Here is a 23,530-nt window from a genome sequence, read left to right as displayed (position 1 = left end):
ATTTAAAAAGGGTCTGTGACTAGAAAAACTAAGAATTTTAAGTACTATTATGAAAGAATAATAGATGGCATCCAACAGCTGATTCTCATGAGGCAAGGAAATCAAAGACGAGGGAACAGTGTTTTGTTTATTAGAGAGACACAAGCTGTACCAGCAGAATCTTTAATAATAAAGTTTATAGAAAATTATATCAGTAAGCACATCCGAATGTTTACTAAAATTTAATCTGTAGCTCAAATTTAAAAAAGTGTTTTTTTTTGCATTGTTTAGATGTCTTTAAGCAAAACTATTGTGCCGTCTTGTTAACCAGGAATAAAAATTTATGCAATTCTTAAAGAAGACGTGAACTTTATTTTGGATCTAAAGTTGGTGTGCAGAATAAAGCTTGAGCACCTCATGTAAGTTGCATTCCTTGCGCCACCAATCTAAGAAAACAATTATTTTTAACTTCGTTTTAATTATAGGATTTCTTCATAATGATTTTTTAGAGGTCAATCAAAAATATTTTTTTAAACGCGAATGAGACAAACAAATCCACGTGCGTGACATTAATTGCAAAAATAAGGCATAAATATTCAAAATAAGCGCGAAATTTCAGAAATGGCTGTCTAAAATAAAATAAACTATGCTTTAGATTTAAAACATAATATAATAATATATAACATAATAAAGCTTGAACAATTAAAACTTTATTATGCTATGTAAATTAATAAACTTTTAACTGTTCAATCTTTATAATGCTGTTTATATTTAGCTATAATGCCTATTTTATTGAAATTTTTATTGTATTGCTTGTTAAATCATTAAAATGGTAGGTAATTCATGACTTTCTATTATAATAACACTTCAGTATATGCCTAGGAAATTAACAGAATATCTACTGTTGCATCTCTCCGAAAAAAAAAAAATGCCTGAAAGTTTATCAAAAAAAACAGTATTTCCACAAGAGCTCGATAATTATGAAAATAAACACGAAAAGCTTGGTGAAGGTTTGTATAATTTAAAGTGTATAGAAATATGTACCTAACTACTAATTGCAATGATACATACTCAAAATAAAGTTGTATATACTTCAGGTATTAACAGTGTTGTAAGATATACAAGCATAACTTAGAATATAATTTTACTCACAAATTTACCTAGTAATTATTTTTGATTATTCTTTTGAATTATAGGTGGGTTTGCTGAAGTGTATTTAGCTGAACATAGACCTACTGGAATAAAGGTATATATATATATATATATATATATATATATATATATATATATATATATATATATATAGTGTTTATTTAAAGTTTAAAAAGTAAAAAGACGGCTTTTATAAACAGGCTTGTTTGATGACTTCTTAATAACTTAATAACTATTAATGCAATATGTGAGTGCCTTTCAGTAAAATAACTTTAGATGCCTAATAGAGCTCTATTATTCCAATTTTTATATCTTATAAAAAACCATGAATGAATTGTAGAAGATCATTTATTATTATTAATATAAGAAGTGAGTGTTATGGTTTCATTCTTAAATAGCCTTTATACTTCTTTAGATTTTATAGACTAAAATTCAATAGTTTTGACTAGAAGTATAGAGAAACAAAGCTGTTCTTAATAAATTAATTTTTTGTTTATAGCTGGAAAATATTTTGATTAAAGAAAGTGTAAACAAATGGCTTGGTAGGGTTCAGTCAATTTAATTAGGATTAGAAAACTGAATAATAGAAAATTTATTTTTAAGAACAACATTTCTCTTTTCAATGATGATTTCAATGATTCAAATCTTTTACAAAAAGTTATGCTATACTAATTCCATGATCACTGAAATGATAGGTTGATTACTATACAGTGTTAGTTACCATATATTTTTAGATTCCAAAAGAGCTGAAATTTTTAGGCTGCAAGTATACTTTCTCACTAGCAAAAAAAAAGAATGCATAAAGTAATTGAAAATTCTTATTGGTAAATATTTTCAAAATGGTTTGGTATTGACTTTATAGGTTGCTATCAAAGTTATGAATAAGCGGATGTTAGAGAAAATGGTAGGTTTATCTGAACTAATACCTATACTTGAATTTTAAAATGCAAATCTTAAATTCTTCTTCAATTTTTATTTTATTGATGTTTTTCATCTACTGCCAGTTTATATCACTAACTTTTCATGTTTTTGTTTTTTGTTTAATTGATGTAAATGGTTATGCAGTGCAATGCTATGCAGTTTTTTTTTTTAAACAAAATACGCATAGAAGTTGTTGCGCATAGTGCTTGTTGTTTATTTTAAACTTTGTTTATTTTAAACATTGAATTTCTTGAATTTGAAAATTTTACATGCTTATTTATTTTTATTAAAAAGTTTTTTTCAAGAGTTGAAAAGAGAAAAAGCAGATCAATTGCTACAATCTGAAGTGTACGTATATATGTATGTATGTATGTACGTATGTATGTATGTATGTATGTATGTATGTATGTATGTATGTATGTATGTATGTATGTATGTATGTATGTATGTATGTATTAGTGAATACAAATCCGGATTTCGGAATTTCGGAATTCCGAAATTCCGTCATATTTTGAATTTTTAAAAATCCGGAATTAAAAAACTCAAATTCCGGATTTTTTGAATTTAGAAGTTCGATTATTTAATTCTTATTTTATTTTTGAAGTTATTTAGAACTGTTTTTATAAAAATTTCAAAAAAAACTTTTGTTTTGTTTTTATATTATGTATTTCTTCCGTTCTAAAAATTTTAATTTTTATTACTAAAAACGTTTTTCAACAACAAAGTTGTCATCCTCAGTAGTATAATACAACAGTTTTTAGTAATAAAAATTAAAATTTTTAAAACGGAATAAATACATAATATAAAAACAAAACAAAAGTTTTTTTTTGAAATTTTTAGAATTTCGAATTTAGAAGAACTTTTACTATAGATGGCAGCATTGTGTACTTTCATTGTTATAAATTCAAAAAATTTAAATTTTAGTAGGCTTAGGCTACTGCAAATGCATTAAAAATTTTTTTTTTAATGAAATATTAACATTAAGAAATTAAATTGTATGCAGAGCAGACAAAGTAAGTCATTATATTAATTTTATGTTTCAAAAATTTTGTAGACTTACATTGTTATTGTTTTAAATCCCAACCCAAGTATGGTAGATAAATCTGAAGAAACTTTTATGGACATTTCAAAAGAAAGCTCATCAAATTCTGTGTGGAAATATTTTCTACAAGGGAAAACAAATCAGGTGGCGAAATGCATGCAATGCAAGCAAGTTTTAAAGATATTGGGTGGATGTACAACTCCCATGCACACACATCTTCATTCTAAACACAACACAGTTTTGAACAAGCGAAAGTTTGATGAAAATACAACAGCTTCTACATCTGACAGTAACAATAGTGTTGTGAGTACAACCAGAAAAACGAACACAATCATTGATTTTTTCAAGTCAAAAAAAGATGAAACTTTTCCTGCCGTAGTAGCTAGAATGATTGCTTCTGATGGTTTACCGTTTCGTGTTTTTTGTACGTCAAACGATTTAAGAAAATGTTTAACAATGCGTGGATTCGGTGATATTCCAAAATCACCCACCAGCATACAGAAAGTCGTGATGGATTATACTAAAAAAATTAAACAATTGCAAATTGCTGAAATTAATCAATTAAAAAAGAATTTATGCTTTAGTCTAACATTGGACGAGTGGACGTCCTCTCGAAATAGACGTTATATGAATGTTAACGGTCATGGGTCGAAAAATATCTGGAATTTGGGTCTTTCTCGAATTAATGGTCGATTTGTGGCTGAAAATTGTGTAAAATTGTTAGAGGACAAATTAGAATCATTTCAGTTAAATATAAGGAACAATATTTCGTGTATTGTAACTGATGGTGCTTCTATGATGCAAAAAGTGGGTAGATTATTACCATGTGAACAAATTTTGTGTTTTGCTCATGCAATTCAGATTGCAATTGTAAATGTGACCTACAAACAAACAGAGAAAGAGGTAGATGAAGATGATTATGAGAGTGTCCTAGATCTGGACTCTGATGAAGAATATTTAAGTGATGATGAAGGAATGCAAGTGGGGACGAGAAATGAATGTGATGTAGAAATTACTGAAAAGTTTACATTGCGAAATGTAATCATGAAAGTTCGGGTAATTGTTCGAATGTTTCGACGTTACCCTTTAAAAAATGAAGTGTTGCAAAAACATGTGAAGGAAGATCATGGAAAGGAATTGCAGCTATTGCTTGATTCGAAGACTAGATGGAGTAGCCTGATGTCCATGTTAGAACGTTTTAATCTTTTGAAAAGTTCAATAAAAAAGGCAATAATTGATATCAAAGCGGATACATTTTTGAATGATTCAGAATGGAATATAATATCTACAGTTTCTAGAAATTTGAAGCCTATAAAATTAGCCGTAGACGCGTTATGCCGTGCTGATGCAAATTTACTTTCTGCGGATGCAACATTTACGTTTGTGTTAGAAAATTTTGATGAGAATGAAGAAATTAGCCGTGAAATGAAAAAAGAGTTTGAAGTTCAAATTAATCGAGGAAGAACTGTGGTATCCGATGTTCTTCAATATTTGCATAATGGGGGTAAAACCAAAATTCACAAGAACATTTTGCGTCGCTCGAAAACTGAAATAACCAAAATTATCATATCCCTAATCCAAAGACTTAGTGGTGAAGTAGCATTAGAAATAGACCTAACAGTATCTGAGTCTACTAAAATGGATGACGATAAACCTATCGAATCATTGGAAACTCAGTTATCCTTGCAGGAAATTCTTCAGCAAAAGATAAAGGAATCACTCTCGGAATCATGGTCAAAAGTTCTACAAAAATCATCGATTCATTCCGAAATTCGCAGTGAAATGAAATTTTGGGATGAAGGGGGATCCCGCGGAATGCTTTTGGAAGATCTTTACAAAAGTTTATTAACAATTCCACCAACTAGTGTGGAGTCAGAGCGCGCTTTTTCCGCTGCAGGAGCATTTTCAACAAAAATTCGATCAAGGCTCAACGACGAAACATTGGATACTTTGTGCTTTTTAAGAAGCTTTTTCAAAAATCAAAATGAAAATTGAACTTTCATTTTGCAATTTTATTTATGTAGTTCAAAAAAATTTTAATATGAAATATTTCCTTATTTTGTAATTTGTTTTAATTTTATTGTTTTGAACTAAATACATTTATGTTAAAAAATAATGTACTTTTTTTTCTTTATATTTTTTAAATTCTTCTATAATAATTCCGGAATTAAACCGGAATTCAGTTTTTTACAAAAAAATGGATTCACTAGTATGTATGTATGTGTGCGTGCGTGCGTGCGTGCGTGCGTGCGTGCGTGCGTGTGTGTGTGTGTTAGTAAGGGAAAATTGTTTACTGAAAAGTAGGAAGTTTATTCTCTAAATTGTTTTTTATTCAAAAAGAATCAAACTCTTTTGCATCTCTTTTTTTTTTCTTACACATTGATGACTATTTTAAATACAGTAGTAGTAAGCTTTCAGATTGTAGCAATTGATTTGCTTTTTCTCTTTTCAACCATTTATTCCATTATGCTGTTTGACTCTTTGTTTTTGTAAAAGAAAAACAATCTCTTTCATTTACAAGTTGTAATCTTAGGGTGATTTGCATAGAGCATATCGTGAAATTGAAGCCATGAAGCGGCTTGGATGCCATCAACATATTTGCCAGTTATATCAAGTTGTTGAAACAAAAGAAGATATTTTCTTAGTTCTTGAGGTCATTCATTTTTACAATATCTTTCAATATGTATTTTCTTGTTGAAATCTTATGTTTATAGTAATTAAGCTTGTCTTTTTATAGTAATACAGCTTTTAAGTTATAAATACTAGAAAAGACTTTCTATTTACAGTATGTTTCTGGTGGTGAATTGTTTGACTATATTGTTTCCAGAGAGCGCTTGTCTGTGAGTTTACTTATAAAACAGTTTTTTTTTTAAATTATTTCTTTAACCATTTTATGTTTTAAGTTCTTGCAAGTTTAAAATAATGTGCAAAAGTGAACTTATCTCAAAGTTCAGAATAATTGGTTTAATGTTTATTTTTAGAATTACACTTGTTTCAAAACTCCAAATAAGATATTATAAAAATAACTATTTTCAAATTTGTAAAGTATAAAAGGCTGCTGCAAGTATGTTTTTTTTTTCTTTTCTTTACAGATTCACAATAATTTATTTTTTAATTGTTTAAGGAAAAGGAAAGCAGAAGTTTTTTTAGACAAATCGTTTCTGCAGTTGCATATATACATTCTAATGGGTTAGCACATAGAGATCTTAAGCCTGTGAGTCATCCTATGTGATTTTTACTTTTTGATTGTCAGTCTGACCAGTAACTTTTTTTTTTTTTTATATATATAATTTTGACAATATTATTTTTATAACTGAAAATAAAACAACAAGCTTATAGCATTTTTATAAAATGTTTTTAAAGTAATCAAATAATTTTTTTTTTTTTTAGGAAAATATGCTTTTAGATGGGAACAATGTAAGTATTATCTGTTGTTTTTTTAAATTATTTTTTTAAATTTATTTAGTTATAGTTAAAAAAATTCTAAAGTACATTTTAGAGCATCAAGATTATAGATTTTGGATTAGCTTCTAATCCTGAAAACGATCTGTTTCAACCACTTGCAACATGTTGTGGATCTCCTGCTTATGCTGCGCCAGGTTAGTTAAATCAATGTATAATCAAATTAAGTGTTCCAATGAAATGAAATAGCACATAATGTGATATAAGGCAAACACAGGTGAATACCATGATATATGTATATATGTGTGTATATGTATATATACATATATATATATATATACATATACATACATATGTATATATATGTATGTATATATATGTATAAATATATGTATATATATATACATATATACATATACATACATACATATATACATATGTATGTATATGTATATATATGTATACATATATACATATGTATGTATATGTATATATATATGTATATATATACACACATATACATATATAATGGTATTCACCTGTGTTTGCCTTACATCACAATATGTGCTATTTCATTTCATTAGAACACTTAATTTGATTATACATTGAGCAAACAGCTCTTCCAGCACATTTATATATATATAAATATATATATATATATATATATATATTTAGAAGATACAGCAAAGGATGACAACTTTGTTGGTACTTAAAGTTTCATACCGGCGTACTGGCAATCATCAGCCAAAATACATAATGAAAAAAAAGTTACAAAAGAAAACATTAAAGAAAAATGAAAAAACCGTTAAAAATGTCATTAAAAAAGAATTGTTCTTATTAATGGCTTCAAATTAGTTTTTACTGTCAAATGATGCAAGCATGTATTTATTCATATGCCTACACTTACTTACCAGCTCTTGCTTTTTATTTAATAAATTTGCGCCTCTATAGATGGCATTCTTTTTATGACTAATTCGATTTTCTCCATGGCATTCTTTTTATGACTAATTCGATTTTCTTCTTAGCTTAATTTCATAACTTTTTTCTGATGGAATGGGAATATTTGACTTTGAGTATTCAAAGTTTACTTTCTCCATCACAAGAATGAAGAATTTCGTAGAGTGCTCGACTTGTTTGGAGCAAATCTATATATGTATTTGTGATTAGTAAAAGACTTCTTCACTCAAGAGTGCTCAATAGCCTGCTGGTTGAGCACTCTACGAAATTTTTCATTCTCGCGATGGAGAAAGTAAACTTTGAATACTCAATCACAAATATTCCCATTCCATCAGAAAAAAGTTATGAAATTAAGCTAATGGAGAAAATCGAATTAGTCATAAAAAGAATGCGTTGGAAGGCTATATGCTACAAGAACAAAAGCCAAAATCAAAAAGAACAAAAAGAAGAAGAATGGCATGGTCTAAAAACATTCAAATGTCCACCACAAGTGAAAGAAATGGTTGCTTTTGAAAACGAACTAGTTGAACTGAAATTGCCATCTATAGAGGCGCAAATTTATTAAATAAAAAGCAAGAGCTGGTAAGTAAGTGTAGGCATATGAATAAATACATGCTTGCATCATTTGACAGTAAAAACTAATTTGAAGCCATTAATAAGAACAATTCTTTTTTAATGACATTTTTAACGGTTTTTTCATTTTTCTTTAATGTTTTCTTTTGTAACTTTTTTTTCATTATGTATTTTGGCTGATGATTGCCAGTACGCCGGTATGAAACATTAAGTACCAAAAAAGTTGTTATACTATGCTGTATCTTTTATGTAATTGCTCTTGTCAGCAGGCTATTGAGCACTCTCGAGTGAAGAAGTCCTTTGCTAATCACAAATATGTATACATTATATATATATATATATATATATATATATATATATATATATATATATATATATATATATGTATGTAAATAATAAGATTTATTTTATAAGTGAAAAAAGAGAGAAAAACAAAAGAATTTAGCTACCAACTTCGAACATTTCTATTAATTTTTTAAGCTAATCTTCTAAAATATCTGTAAAATGTAATAAAAAACTTTTGTCTTGTACATAAGAGAAAAATAATTTTGCTGCTATTATGCTGAAAGATATAAACTGATGCTGAACTAAAGCTAAATTTTTGTCTTAATTTTTTTTAGTTTAATGAGAACTATGAATCCTTTAATTTTAATTGTAAAAGACTTCTAGAAGTTAAAGTTTTGAAGAACATAATACACTGAAAAGCATTATTTTTGTAAAAAAAATGAAACAGTTGTTTGAATTGTTATTACTTTTCTCTTACACTAAAAATAGCTAAACTTTTCATATTAGCAAAACTATGTTATGGGTATCCTGGCTAATACCTTGCTATCTCATAATATAAGCCTGCCCCAAAAACTTGATTAAGTATGTTGCAGTTCTCAAAAGATAAAAGTTCTAAGTTTTTATCTTTCCTTAAAATCTTCTCTTTTATTTTAAATATAGAGTTGATATCTGGAAAAGCATACTATGGAACAGAGGTAAGTTATTTTTAAAAAGGAGCTAAAAAAAGCTATTTTGTATACTTTTTAAGTTTATGGCAGTTGATTAGTTCTAGTTTTCTTTTTATTATGAATAGCTTTGTGAATTTTTTGTTATAGGCAGACCTTTGGAGTTTAGGTGTTGTTTTGTATGGTCTACTTAATGGATTTCTTCCGTTTGATGTTGATGAAGAGGAGTCAACTTTTGTGTTGTATGAAAAGATTAAGGTACCTCTTGATTTTATTGCTAATATTGACAGCAAATTTCTTGCATACAAATAAAGAACTTTCTATAAAAAGTTTTAATTAAAATGTTGTTATTGGGTGAGCAGCTCCCATTAATATTACTTAACTTAGTTGATGATCATTGGATTAACAGCTTTCTCTGTTAATTTTTACTATATTGAAGATTAGTAGAGAAATTGTGTTCTGCCAATCTTCACTATACGAAGATTAATAGAAAATTCATATCCTACAAAATGTATTCTGAAGAAAAAAGTAGTTAAGTGTGTTATGCTATTCAGATTTTCTTCATGGTTTTTACATCACTGTAAATCTTTTTTACATCAATATAAATCTTCACACAAGTATAAATCAATTTAAGTTTTTACAGTTTTTACAAGAAATTTTTAAATCATGAAATATGAAACTCATAAAATTGAATTTTCTAAAGCTTTTTATCATAGAAAATATGAGTAGAGTACATGTTTTGAAATTCTTTTTAGCAACCCTTTTTTTGGTGTATTAGTTTAAAAGAACAATATAAATACATTCATAATATATTTATTTTTTAAAAATATTCCGCAACTGAGTATAATTGAAGAAACCTGTTTGTCATGGACAGAATTTCACAGCCTAATTTGATTATTGCTACTCTTATGAAACTTAATACATAGATTAGAAATTTGTACTGATGTGCACTGGGGTGGGGTGCTTCTAGAAAGATTATTTATTTAACAGAAAAATGATTAATTTACCTATAGACAATGTTTTCTCCAAATTGCTCTGAATCTCGAACTGTTGGTAAAATGAAATTTTGTTTTTATAGCCTTATTAATCTTCCTCCAATTAAATAAAAATTTAATAAAAAGTTGTAAGGTTTTGTGATATTCAATTTAGTAAACTCAGATGAACCCAATGTCAGGTACAGAAAAAATCAGTAGCAAAACAAACAAAAAATCTTCTAAAGAAGTTTTCCAGTTTAAATTATCAGTATAACTAATCATACTAATGCCCTGTTCAGTCCATCATACTAATGCCCAGTTCAGTACAATTAAAACATAGGAAAAAATTTTTTGCGTGAAGTTGAGTTTGATAGGGTTGAAAAAGGAAAAAAACATTTTTTTTACACAAAAAAAATAGCCTAAAAAAGAACAGCTAAAATATTGTTCTTTTTTTTTTTTTTTCAAATAAATTGTATTAATGCATGTTTTACATATTAAATATATCATATTTTCAATTCAATACTAATATTATTGAGATATTTCATTTGTTTTCACAGATCAGAATACTCTCAGATTGTTTACACAGTCTATTATTATCAGCTTTGCCTTAAAGAATATACTGTAAACACATTAGCTCACTGCCTGTTCAGAGTAAGTTTTTAGTGTAGACCTGAAATATAACAGATCGCAGTTTGACAATTGCTTATAAATAATTCAGTAAGAGTGCTGATGTAGTGCAATGAAATTACTCCTGTTTTTCCTTAATCTCTCTTAATAGGATGTCTGGTATTTTTTTAACTGTTGACAATTTTATAGTTAAATATATTAGAATGTGAGCTATGCAAGTGCAATAACTTTATGGAAGGGCATGTGTAGTTTCACAGAGTTGCCAAAATAACTTTTTTGAAGGGCGTGTGTAGTTTCACAACGTTGCCAAAAATTGCTAGTGGAGTTTTGAGTTTACCACTAGTGATTGCCTTTGTTGAAAGATCTTTTAGTTCCTATTCCAACATACTTTCAGCTAATCTTTACAGATTGACAATAAACAGAGCTGTAAAACAAGTGTTTATTGTGCACAATTTAGCCCTTGAAAATACTGAAAACTTGCCAGCAAATCTTAAAGTTCAATTTTTCAAAAAGGATGTATACCATCCATGTTTGGGAGAAAAGTTCCTGCTCCAATTACACAATGCATCATCAGGTATCATGTATCACAATGATGTGGTTGATGAGCCCAGTGGCAATTACAATACTGAGTCTGAAGTTGAGCTGAAGTCGAATATTTGATTTAGCTTTTTTTTTTAATCTACAATTTTGAGATGTTTTGTATCTTGCTTTAATTTTTATTTGCTGAAATTCTATTACATTTATAATGCTTTTTTTCAACATTTTATATATATCTTTACTTTAAATATAAAAAGCTGGTAAAGTTGTAAGAAAAAAGAAGTTCAAATTGAAAACAGAAAAATACAAATAAAACTGTGATTTGGAAATAAAGGTTTTATTCGCAATCCTAGTCATTGACAATTCAAGAACCTTATCATCTTATGCAGACCTTAAAGTTTTTTTGAGTTTCAAAATTCTTATTGTAACCTTAAAGTATAATTATGAGTATAATCTATCAATATTTAACAGTCAAAAACATTTAGGTTTTGGTCAATGGCTTTTCAATTTTCCTCTTGATAGAGTAATGAAAAAAAAATTTCATAATTTTTTAAAAAATTATTTCATAATTTTTTTTTTTTTTTTTGAATATTTACATAAGCAGATACTGTGTTTCTTGCATTTTAGCTTTTTTTTTTTTTTTTTTTTTTTTTAGCTTGGCAACTTTGATGTTCCAGAATGGTTAAGTGAAGGTTTAATTTTGATAAAAAGTTTTTTTTTAATTTTTTTGGTATTAATTTTCTTGTTTGTTACATTATAATTTTTTTTTTTAGAATCGGTGAATATTTTAAGCAGATTGTTAGAGGTATTTATTCCTATTCTTGTTACTATTGTCTCAAGAATTAAAATGTGTAATTATCTATGTTAGTTCAACCCTATTTTCTTAAAACTTTTTTACTAAAATATTTTCTTTATAAGACATTTGTTAATTGGTTCATACTTTTAATGTAAGGTTGACCCTGAGAAACGAATAACAACTAAAGAGTTGCTGACACATTCTTGGTTGTGTGAAGGGTATGGATCTCATATAAACTGGCAGAGTTCATTGAAGGCAAAGTGTTTACAAAACTTTTTTTTCTGAAATCAAAGTATTTTCTCCTTAAATTTCATCATATGCAAAAATTTTATTTCAGTGCTTTAATTTTAGAGAGATAAGCCAGAATCAAGAATTATTGAGGAGTTATCAGATTACTATGATATCAGTCTAGATCAAAATATGGAAAATATGGTAAAAGAAGTAAGGAATCTGATTTTTTAGAATGTTGTTAAATATGTTGATGATAAGAAAGAAATAAAATAAGGTCAAGTTAATCCTTTTTGTTTAGTTCTTAATGTACTTGCAGAATTTTAAATGTTTGTGTGATAGAAAATGGATCAGTCAACATTATAGGAAAGTCTTATAGGTTGTTACAAAGTATTTGTTGAATGTTAAAAATTTCTTTAAAGCTTGTTTTGAGGTGAGTGTGTAGGAAGTTTATTCAATGATTTTTTTTACTAGTACAAGTATGACTCACTCACTGCGCATTACTTCTTATTGTATAAACTTCGACAGAAAACTCCAAGACCAAAAGTTTCCTTCAAAACACCAGTTAGGTAGGTAGCTTCTTTTGTTTTTTTAGAATAGTTTGATCAGCTATACCTGCCAAGATTACTCAAATATTTAACTCTTAAAGCACTCATTTATTTTATATTGAGTGAATTGAAAATTAGATTAAATTTTTTTGTTTACAAATATCGGATACAACTTTACTGATTTACTTTTTAGAGGCTAAAGAATATATCACATACTTGCAAGCCTATATGTTTTTGAAATGTTTAGTAAATAATAAAGTTGATTAACTCTAGACAATTAACAAATAAAAAAATATATTTTAAAAAGGATACAAACCAATTTTTTTAACACTACACAAATTTAATCTGTAAGAATCACAGCTTAATAACAAAGAAAATTTTACCACAAATTGAAAATTTTTATATAAACTAACATCTACATATAAACACAAAAGTTTTAAATGTAAAAAAAGTTCTATTTTACAGTTCTCTATGATATTTTGCAAAACACTAAGGACATTGTCCAATTTTTCATCCAGTGCACTCCAAGTTCTAACATGAGTGCATTGGATAAGTTTGGTTTGTCAGTGGTGTTCATGTGGTAGGTGATGTAGCTGTTCAGAACAGCTCTACCAAACAAAGAAAAAAATACTTTATTAGTCCATTTCAAGGCTCTTTGTTCTGCCATGTACATATAGAGTTTTCAGTTGTAAACAGATTACAACAGGTCCAGCTTTGTTTGATGTTGACAGCAATCTAGGATTACTGCTATTGTCTTGGTAAGCCAAATTTCAGGTAGCCCTTTCCTGTTGATGTAACAGTGCCAGTAGATGTGGTATTTTCAACAAACAGCTCTTACAGCAATTCCACTGGGATAAAGAAACTATCAATTCCAATGTGGTCAGTTAGGTTGTCTCTGTTCAGGTTTGTAAAATTAGCTTACTGTCACTGCTCAAAGAAATTCTAATGAAAGTTTTAATATTAACAAAGTCGTAAGTGAAGGAAGTAAACAGCTATGTATGGTTTGGCAGACAATATCCAAGAGTTTACAATAAAAAATGATTCTAGATATGCAAATCCACAATTGTGGCCACATTTTATATAATTTTTGTTTACACTAAGCTGCGATCATGGTCACACATGGTTTGAGAATTAAAGTTGTATCAATCTCCTTGTAGAACCTCCAATAATCATCAATGTTCATTTCTTAAAAGCACTATTTAGTTTGATAGGAAAATCTTGTGTCTGTTAGTAAATCAATGTTTGATTTTAATTTAAATCTTTTCAGGCACTTTTAAAAAAATACTTTAAATGTTATATTTTCCAGAGAGAAAGAACCAAAGATAATTCAGAAGGTATGTAATTATATGTTACATGGTGAATATTAAATACATAGCTCTTTGATGTTAAATTTTCTTTTTGATAAAATCATAAAAAATGTTAATTACTTGAGAGTTTAACTTTAGCTTATTTTTTATGCTATGCATATCACATTATAGCATTAGTCAGTTAAAATACTATTTAATGTACCTTTGGCATGTGAACTATTAAAGTCAATAGCTAATTTTAAAAGTTAAACACATTAGAGTGCATTAAGTCTCTTCATAGTAAATTATGGTAGCCTAATAATTTCTTTCTGCTGCTTAAGAATTTTTTTTTTTTTTTTTTTTTTTACAAAAAAGCAAGTATTAGAATATTTATAAGATATCTAGGGAGTCCACATCAATGGCAAGAGTGCATACCACTATTTTTTGATTAATAGTAACTTTAATAATAGGGCTTTCATGAAAGTTGCTGTTTATTCTTTTCAAAACAAAGATGAAAAAATAAAATTTATTGATGAGCAATCCATTATTGTTTCTTCATTGAAATTTTACTTTCTGAGCAACTCTACTTCAACTGGCTGCACTGTGATATTAAATATAAGTGAAGAAAACAACAGAAGTGAAAAAGAAGACATCCCTTTGAAGAATCAAGTCTTAAAAGGTACTACAACTTTCATACCTCAACGTTTTATAGTTACTAAATATAGTATCTTTAACAAATTAAAACAAAGCATTAACTCATATTGTTACTCTGAAGTTGATCCAAAATTTCTAAATGGCCAAAAGGTTGATTGAAAAATCACACAATAAAAAAAAAATAAAATAAATGCACAACATTGTCTCCACCAAAGTTTGAATTGGATTTTGAAGCTGGTGATAAACAATAGAAGTGAGACCTGTAGTAGAAACATTTACTAATTAAGACCACAGTAATACCATGGCGATACAGTGATACCATGGCAGTGTACATGGCCATTGATACAGTGATACCATGGCAGTAATATAGTTGTTTTAGTCATGGAAGTAAATAGGTTCAATATGAATATACTGACAAACAGCACTTGGTATTTATCAGTTTCATGAGTTTATTACAAAGTTCACAATCAGCTAAGGACCTGTGATGATGTAAATAAAAACTCACAGTAGAGTTTTCCATAGTATAAACTGCTCCAGCTTCATTAGCATTTATGAAAAGGATCTTCAGCATGACTGGCAAGATCCTTAGTTATGAAAGAAACAGATGAATTTGAAACCCTGTTGTTAATTATGTGCAACAAACCTTTGCTTTGATAACCAGATACTAGAAGTAGCAAGTGACTTACTGATTTAGTAGGCCAGTAGCATATACAATACACATCAATGCAATTTTGATGTCATAGTAGGTTTTAGAATCAGAACAAGTTTGAAATGTAACTCTAATTGTGTAATTCTAATGTAGTTGTAAGTTTAGTATGTAATTTTAGTTCTAATAAAGTTTTAAGTTTGATATGTAGTTTTAGTTCGATGTAGTTGTAAGTTTGGTATGTAATTTTAGTTCTGATGTAGTTTTATTGATAGTATTAATAAGTGTATTTAATGTTTGTAAATGAAATTTAATCATGTAAAAGTTTTCTAATAGTAGAATTAAAAAGTAGAAGTAAGCTTTCTTGGTAAGTTCACTGAATCTATAACTCGACTGGGTTTATAAGTTGAGGAGAGGTTACTTGATACCCCATTCTGAATAACTTAAAGTCTCAACTTTAACTTTGGTATATACAGTATATATAAATAAATATATTAATTAAAGTTATTGTTAACAAATTATTTTTTTTGCATGCAGTAGTTATTTGTTAAATTTAGACACCATCTAGGAAGAATTGTTCGAGTGTTAGCATTGATGATATTGATATTACACCAACCCGACAAAACAGATCTAAAAGCTGTTCAAATGATGGTTTGATATTTTTAAGAATTTGTAAAATTCAGGTTACTAAGTTATCTGAGCTTATGACTTAAGTTATTTCATATTGTATTACTTTTATGACCTAAAACTTCAACTAATCTATAATAGAAAATAGAAGTAGGGGAGAACCTTAATGAATGGTACAGTTTAACCAAAATGTTTTTTAAAAGTACATAAAATTGTTTAATATATTTTAAAATATTTGACAACCATCAACTCTTGCTCAATGATATAGTAAAACAAAATTGATTTTGCATTGGGCTATTGGCAAAAAGATTTATTGGAGTAGGATTTTATCCCATTCATTGAAAATGACTCATTATTATGTTATTATTACAATGAAAAATGAAACAGTGAATCCAATCAGGCCCAAAAAATATTTTTAGTTTTTTTTGTACTCAACTACTTTTCTCAAGTATTAGTTAATATGGTACCCAGCTCTCTTCCTCTCTAAGAAGCTTTTCTAAGAGGTATTTTGGGGTAGGGATGAATGATTTTTGCACTAATTATTTTGACCAAGGTGTGTAAAGAATCAGTTTGCTGGTTTATTTTCATATAAATGTTTGTTCCTATCTGATTGTTGAATTGTTGATTCAATGTTTGGTTGTCTGTCACACTAGCTAAGATAAAATCACTTTCCCTAAATAATTGTCAGTTAAGTGGATAGATTTTTCAAATCTACTGCAAATATATTTTTATTGTAAACAATAAATCGTATGCTGTGTGTGCTAAGGTAAATTACATAGTTTAACAATCCTCGCTGGAAGTCAACCATTCTGAGCCACCCTAGAATAAGATTTAAATAGCCCAGACACTGTAATATCAAAAGACTGCTATCTATGACTGAAATGTGGCAGAAATTTTAATAAAATCAAAGTTTTCCTTTTGGGTGTATCTTATTGATTCGAAAGAAATGTGGCTTTCATGATTGTCTATTAACAAGAGCACAGGATCTATAGATGGTTTAGCATGAGAAACAAACTGCTTTATTGCAGCTAAAAAATTTTCACCAATCACTTTTGTTACAAAAACTTAAGGCTGCCCATAAGTGCCCCATTTACCATAAAATACCCATTGTAGTTTTTCCTTGGGAATAAAATTCAGGTAGAGGGTCTGTAACTGTTAATAATCCTGTCTTATCCTGCATTAAAAATGCATTCAAGTTTAAACTTATGTACTATTTGAACTTCTAATAAATTAACAAAATCTTGAGACTATTCAAGCTAGTTGCATGAACAAAGCTAACCTTTCCAGTTTTCTTGTTGATGATCCTGGATACCATTTTAAAAAATTGTCCATCTATTGCTTTTCTGCCCGTTTATTCAGGTAACAGATTTAGGAACTTTTTTTTGAGTGCAAAACAACAACATAATTCTAAGCCAATTACCTAATTTGACCAAGGCATATGTTGGAAGAAATAAAATTCTGCAATATCAGTTTTGTTGGAAACAAGAAAAACTTTTCTATTTCTATTTCTATTTAAAGTTTTCTTGGGTATTTTCATAGCTCTTCCTGCTGTAGATTTTGATTAGCTATATTTGTTAGATACTTTTTTTGGACTTTTGAATATTTTTTGGACTTTTGAATATTTTTTTGACTGCATCTGCAATATCTAAAGAATTTTTTTTAAATAATTTGTTATTAGAAATGTCATGTCAAAAAAATAGACAGGACATACACAATATACAAACTTTACATGCATAGTATATTACTATGCACATAGCTATGTATTTATGTAGTTGTGTACAAATGCATATGCACTACTCAAAACTACAAATACAACACTACATAATGCAAGTAAATCGCTTAGATATATGTATGTATGTATGTATGTATGTATGTATGTATGTATGTATGTATGTATGTATGTATGTATGTATGTATGTATATGTATATGTATATGTATACATTTATATGGCTATATAATTTAAATACAGAACATCAAGTATAACTAGGGCTGCCAATTCGAACTTTTTTTTAGAAGTTCGAACTTGAACATGTTCGAACTATTTGGGAAAAAAGTTCGAACATTTTCGAACTTTTTTTTAATGTAATAAAGTATGCAAAATAAAAGAGTACAAGTTAAAAACAAAACCGTTTATTTATCTATTCATAAAACTGTTTATTTATAAAAACAAAACTGTTTATTATTGAGACCCGCTTCTCATTTTCACTACATTTAACTTGAAAAAATTGTCTTCAAAAAGAGCCATTTACTTTTTAATGAGGTTAGATCCAAGTTCGACTTTGTCTACTGTCATTTGAAAATCAGATGTTTTAATGAAACATTTAAGTTCTTGAGCTAAAGTCAATTTCATGTCAGCATTTTTCATATCATCAGTTATATCACTGTTATTGACTTCTCCATCAGCATCAGAGTCTTCCTCGCTAAACTGGAATAATCTTTGAATAAGATAGGTTGCAATATTTGCTATAGAGTTTCTTTTTATTTTATTCCCAAACTGATCATCTTGATTCAAAACATCTGGGTTTGATAAATATTTCATTGGATGTATTAACTTTATGTTTCTCCTTTCAACAATTCTTTTTTCAAATTGCTGTTTTACAAGTTGACTAATTGGCGTGTTGGCTTCATCCAATTTTTTCCGGATGAATTTAATTATAATTTCAGAAGACAATAAATCAGCATCACGTTTGGAAAGTGCTTCAATAGCTAGTTTGAGCGGCTTTAGGGCAACACAAAGGTTATTAACTTTATCAAGTTCATTCTTAGAAAGAGGAAAATCGGTGTTTTTGCTAATTAAAAGCTATTTTTATTTCTTTTTGGACTTCCAAAAACCGTTCTAACATAGCAATTGTGCTGCTCCACCTTGTCCTGGAGTCACAAATCAAAGCTTTTTCTTTTCCAAATGCTTTAACAATATTTAGCTGAAGATCATCATCATTTTTTACAGGTGATCTACGAAACATTTGTACCAATTTTGGAATTTTGGCCACCGGCTATTGAAATTCAGTTTTCAATGAGGGCATTATATTTTCAGTAGATATTTGAATTGTTTCAACATAATCAATCGAATTTTTATCTTCTTCCTCACTTTCACCACCATAATCTTCATTAACATCTTCAATTGAATCATTAACTTCAATAGTATCACCAACTTCAATAGTATCACCAACTTTAATGGTTTCACTAACTTCATTGTTATTACCAACTTCAATGGTATCACCAACTTCAATGGTATCAACAGGTTCATTGTCAAAATCATCGTTTGGTAGTGCAGCACTTTTTTTTTTTAAAAGCACATCAATTACGCATAAATGGATAGCATGATTGTAACATATTTGATGTTCTGGTTTAGTGTCATAGCCAATTTTTTTCATCAAACTGGCTCCACCTGTAACAAAGGCAACAATATCTTTGTCTAAGTTTAAACCAAATGAATTAAGTTTTTTATTAATTAGTTCAATGGCTTTCGATGCTGGCATTGTGCCATGCACCCTTAACATTCCAAGAGATTGAAATCCTCCGTTATAATGAATATTCAAATTCATGTATCTCCTGTTTTTAACTGATGTGTACTCGTCAAATGTTAGGCTAAATTTTCCATTAGTTAAAATGACTTTTTGTAATGAAGCAATTACTTGTTTCTTGGTTGTTTCAAAGTATTTCATCACTAAATCGCGAACAGTTTGATGACTTTTGGGCAAATTATATCCTTGAGCACGAAATGCTGATTGCAAAACTTGACTATTAGCAATGGTTGTATAACTTATTCCATCAATAGCAGTCAATCTGCTCAAGATTTCAGGTAAAGTTTTAATCCCAGAACTAAAAAAGTTTTCAATTTTTGGTATTTTAGGAACATGACTAATTTCGAAAGCCTCAGAGGCCAAGGTATTACATTTAATAATGTCAATTTTATGTTTCGTTTTTAAGTGTCTTGTAATAGTGCTTGTTGTTGAGCCAGGAGTTTTTAATAAAACTTTACAAATTTTACATTTGGCTTGTTGCAGTTCTTGGGAAAATTCAAAATAATCCCAAACCTCAGATCTTCTGGATGTGCTAACGTCTTTGAAAGTAGCCATGTTTTATTTTTAATTAATGTTTTAATTTTTTAGGCATTTCTTCTGAAAGTTCGAACTTTTAAGCGAAAAAAGTTCGAACCTGAACATTAAAATTTTGGCGTAAAGTTCGAACGTTCGAACTTGAACACGTTCGAGCTAGCAGCCCTAAGTATAACTTGATATATATATACACATTCAATTGAAAGTAGAAACTCACAGAAAATATTCTAAGAAAGAGTTGTTCTATGAAGTGCGATTGTAATGAATACAGCTGAAACTGCAAAAATCTCAACTTTTCTTTTACATGATCCCGTTAGTTTATCAACATTAACTTAAAAGTTTGAATTTATAATTTTCAAACAAACATTGGTCATTCTTGGATTATGAAAAATTAATAAATAGAAAATGTTCTTTTTATTGTGACAAAAAATAAATTGACAGAACTACTTTTTTTTACTTTTTTCTCAACAATTTGATGGGACAAGTCCCATTCAATAAGGTTCTTCCTATTGCAACTTCTTTCCAGGTTAGCAAGCCATATCCATAATTCTTTGTAGAGCTCTGATTCTTTTAAAACAAATTCTAACATGTATAAAAATGGAAACATGTATAATAAATAATTTATTTGATTAGGTGCTGATGATAAAGAGTATATTTCCCCATTAAGGGACACCAGAGAGTAAGATAATCTTTTCTTCTTTTATAAGAAACACTCTTTAAAAAAATTTTTAATGCTGGTGGCGTATTTTTATTGTCTAAAAATAATTTTACTTTCTCATAGAAAAGCATCTTCGCATGTGGACAATTTAAGCAAGTTGTTGACATTAACTCCAGCCCCACAAAAAAGTTCAATCATAGTGTCAATGGGAGCTACAACACCAAGATTTGCAAAGAGAGTGAGTTGGTAGATTTTTTAACATCCATTTTGCTCTGTTGATTTTAGTTGAAAATACTCTCTTGAATATTTATTATAAACTTGTGTCGTATTGAGATCATATGGTACTAAGTGTAATTTTTTTTTTTTAACAAAAGATTGGAAAAAGGGTGGTTAACTTAATGACACCGAGAAAACAAGGACCAGATGCTCCTAGAAAAGTAAAGGTAGTAGAAAATTTGTTTTTAAAATTTCGTTAATATGATTGTTATTACACAATTACATGTTTATTGTGTTAGTTATTAGATTCTTTATGTAAAAACCATTATACGTCTATTTCAGTTATAATCTATTTGATAAATACTGATAGGGATTCTATAAAGTAAGTACTACATCTACCAAACCGCCGAACGATGTCCGTAGAGAGCTTGAAAAAGCTATTATGAAATTAAAAGAATCTAATAAAATATACTCCTACGAACTTTCAAGGTAAGGAAATCCTATCGCTAATTTTACGTGAAATTCCCTCTTATCTCAATGACAACCATTTTTTACATTCATAACAAATAATAAGCTATATTAATGAATTTTTTAGATATCTGTTCAAGTGTAAAAGTTTGGACGAGCGAGGAAATAAGTTGATATTTCAACTAGAAATTTGCTCAGTTCCTGGACTAGATACAATTACAGGTATCTTGACGTTCTCTTTTGTTAATTAGACGCTTTTAACATGTTTTCTTTTCCACTAAGATTTTTTACTTTTTTTTTTTTTTATTAGGTATTCGTCACAGTCGATTAAAAGGTGATTCATGGTGGTATAAAAAGATGTGCGATAATATAATGGGTATGATAAAGCTGTAATGGAATATAGTTTAATGAGCCATACAAAGCATAAAGCATAACTTTGTAAAGTCCATGCCGTCGCATGTAAACATTTTGTGCCTTTGGAAATTAAAGTACAGCAAATTACTGTGATTTAACATGACTTAAATTCATATTTAATAAAACAAAGACCACTAATTATGATTTTTAAAATTACTGTTTGTTCGAAATGATACTTTTTGTTAATGTGAAATTTATAGAATATTTTTGCCTGCTGTTTACTTGTAATTAGTACATAATCCAAAATATTCAGAGAATGTAAATTTTGGAACGCAGGTATTTATCATGAGAGATCTCCACATTTTTATTACCTCTTGCTTAATTTATTTTCTGGTCAATTTTTAGTGGAATTTATAATTAAAAAATACGTTCGCAATATTAGTTCGTTATTTAAAAATGTACTCGTAAACATTTGGTCTTGTCAGTAATTATAACTTACATGATTTCGTAGTCCAGTGTTACGAGAATGGTATGCACTACGAAAATTGAATTTCTGTGGTTGATAGTTGCCCAAATTGGTGTTTTTTTTATACCAGTTGTTTTAACAGTCACTTTAAGTTTTTCTATCCAACAGTTGGAAGATACCTAAGATGCCCGTAATAATTCAAAATAGATCATGAAATCATTACACTCGAGTGTACACAATTCAAAATCATTTAAAGATCGGTGTTTAGTTTAGTTTAGGTTTTTAACGAATAGTAACGAATAAGGTACTAACTTCTATATCAATCATTTGAAATCGTGTTATTCTGCCTCTGTCCTTTAAGCTATTGGGCTTGAAGGACTGAAGTGGAAATTCGCCTATTCAAAACCTTTGTTTTAAACGCGTAAAGGATTCTTTTTTAACAAACTTCAGAAATTTAGTTTTATCTTAAAAGACTGATGTAAAAGTTGATTAGCTAAAAATAGAATATCCAAACGCTGATGCTCAGATTTATTTACAAGTACTGGCGTACCATGGATAAGACAAAGGGAGTTTGAAAATATTTTTAACTAGTCTTAACAAATGTGACGCCTTTTAGCGCGCTAATTCAAATTTTATTGACAATTTAGTAGGGGGACTCAATTTCCTCTTCTTTGATCTGATTTACCTTTTGATTAGTAATGCATCAAGATTTTCTACTCATAGATTATAACCAGGCATATTCGGTACCTTTCTAGGAGCCGGGTTGGGTTCTTGAGCTGTAAAACGCTTGTCTAAATATGGTAAGTAAAATCTACATGCATATTAATATTCCTGAAACTGTTCTTTTTTAAGCAGTCAGCTTGAAGTGAAATCGTTGAAATCAAATACCACGAAATATTTAGCAATCCGTTCTACTCAATGAAGTTGGCTGTATGAAAGATATTACGCTAATTAACATTCCTCCAAAGTTAACATTCGATTAACTGTGTTTCTGATAAAATACTATTGAAATACATTTCTATTTTTAGTTGTATTAGAAAGTATAGCTAGCAGTTTGTTTGTCACTTGATGTAGAAAAGTTATTTGATTAATGAATAACATTGACCGTCTAACTTTTCTACATGTTAAAACATCGGTAGCACTCATTTACTATTAGAATGTAAAATAGTAAAGAATAATCTCAAGAACATGGTATTGATTCAGTAAATCATTCTCCATAAATTGCTTTTTAATACATCTGCACCTAGACTTCTTTGGATAATCTTTAATTCTGTCACTCATAAATAAAAAAGGGGTATAGTTGTACCCTAAATAATTTTTAAAGCAAATTCTGTTCTAAAGGTAAATCATTGTAACCATTTTGTATGACGAATTTCAACGAACTATCATTCTCTAAGCATTAGGAAGGAT

General features: G+C 28.6%; 1 protein-coding gene across 1 annotated transcript; it reads left to right on the top strand.

Moving 5' to 3' along the window:
* Nucleotides 1-22,024, top strand: LOC145189958 (maternal embryonic leucine zipper kinase-like). Its single transcript, XM_090078360.1, has 25 exons — nt 1-193; nt 271-398; nt 862-989; nt 1,176-1,225; nt 1,994-2,035; nt 5,628-5,747; nt 5,881-5,934; nt 6,219-6,308; nt 6,485-6,511; nt 6,594-6,693; nt 8,972-9,006; nt 9,127-9,234; nt 11,770-11,806; nt 11,888-11,919; nt 12,067-12,165; nt 12,262-12,351; nt 12,613-12,707; nt 13,993-14,020; nt 15,830-15,923; nt 20,592-20,637; nt 20,740-20,854; nt 20,991-21,059; nt 21,203-21,321; nt 21,428-21,522; nt 21,611-22,024. Coding segments are annotated over exons 2-25 (1,758 nt in total). The 5' UTR covers nt 1-193; nt 271-396; the 3' UTR covers nt 21,694-22,024.
* The last annotated feature ends 1,506 nt before the right edge of the window (nt 22,025-23,530 follow it).

Source organism: Hydra viridissima, unplaced genomic scaffold (genome assembly GCF_058129835.1).
Source record: "Hydra viridissima isolate aposymbiotic clone 2 unplaced genomic scaffold, HvirCarnegie_v1 scaffold_2, whole genome shotgun sequence".
NCBI lineage: Eukaryota > Metazoa > Cnidaria > Hydrozoa > Anthoathecata > Hydridae > Hydra > Hydra viridissima.
This window is presented reverse-complemented; position numbering and strand designations above follow the sequence as displayed.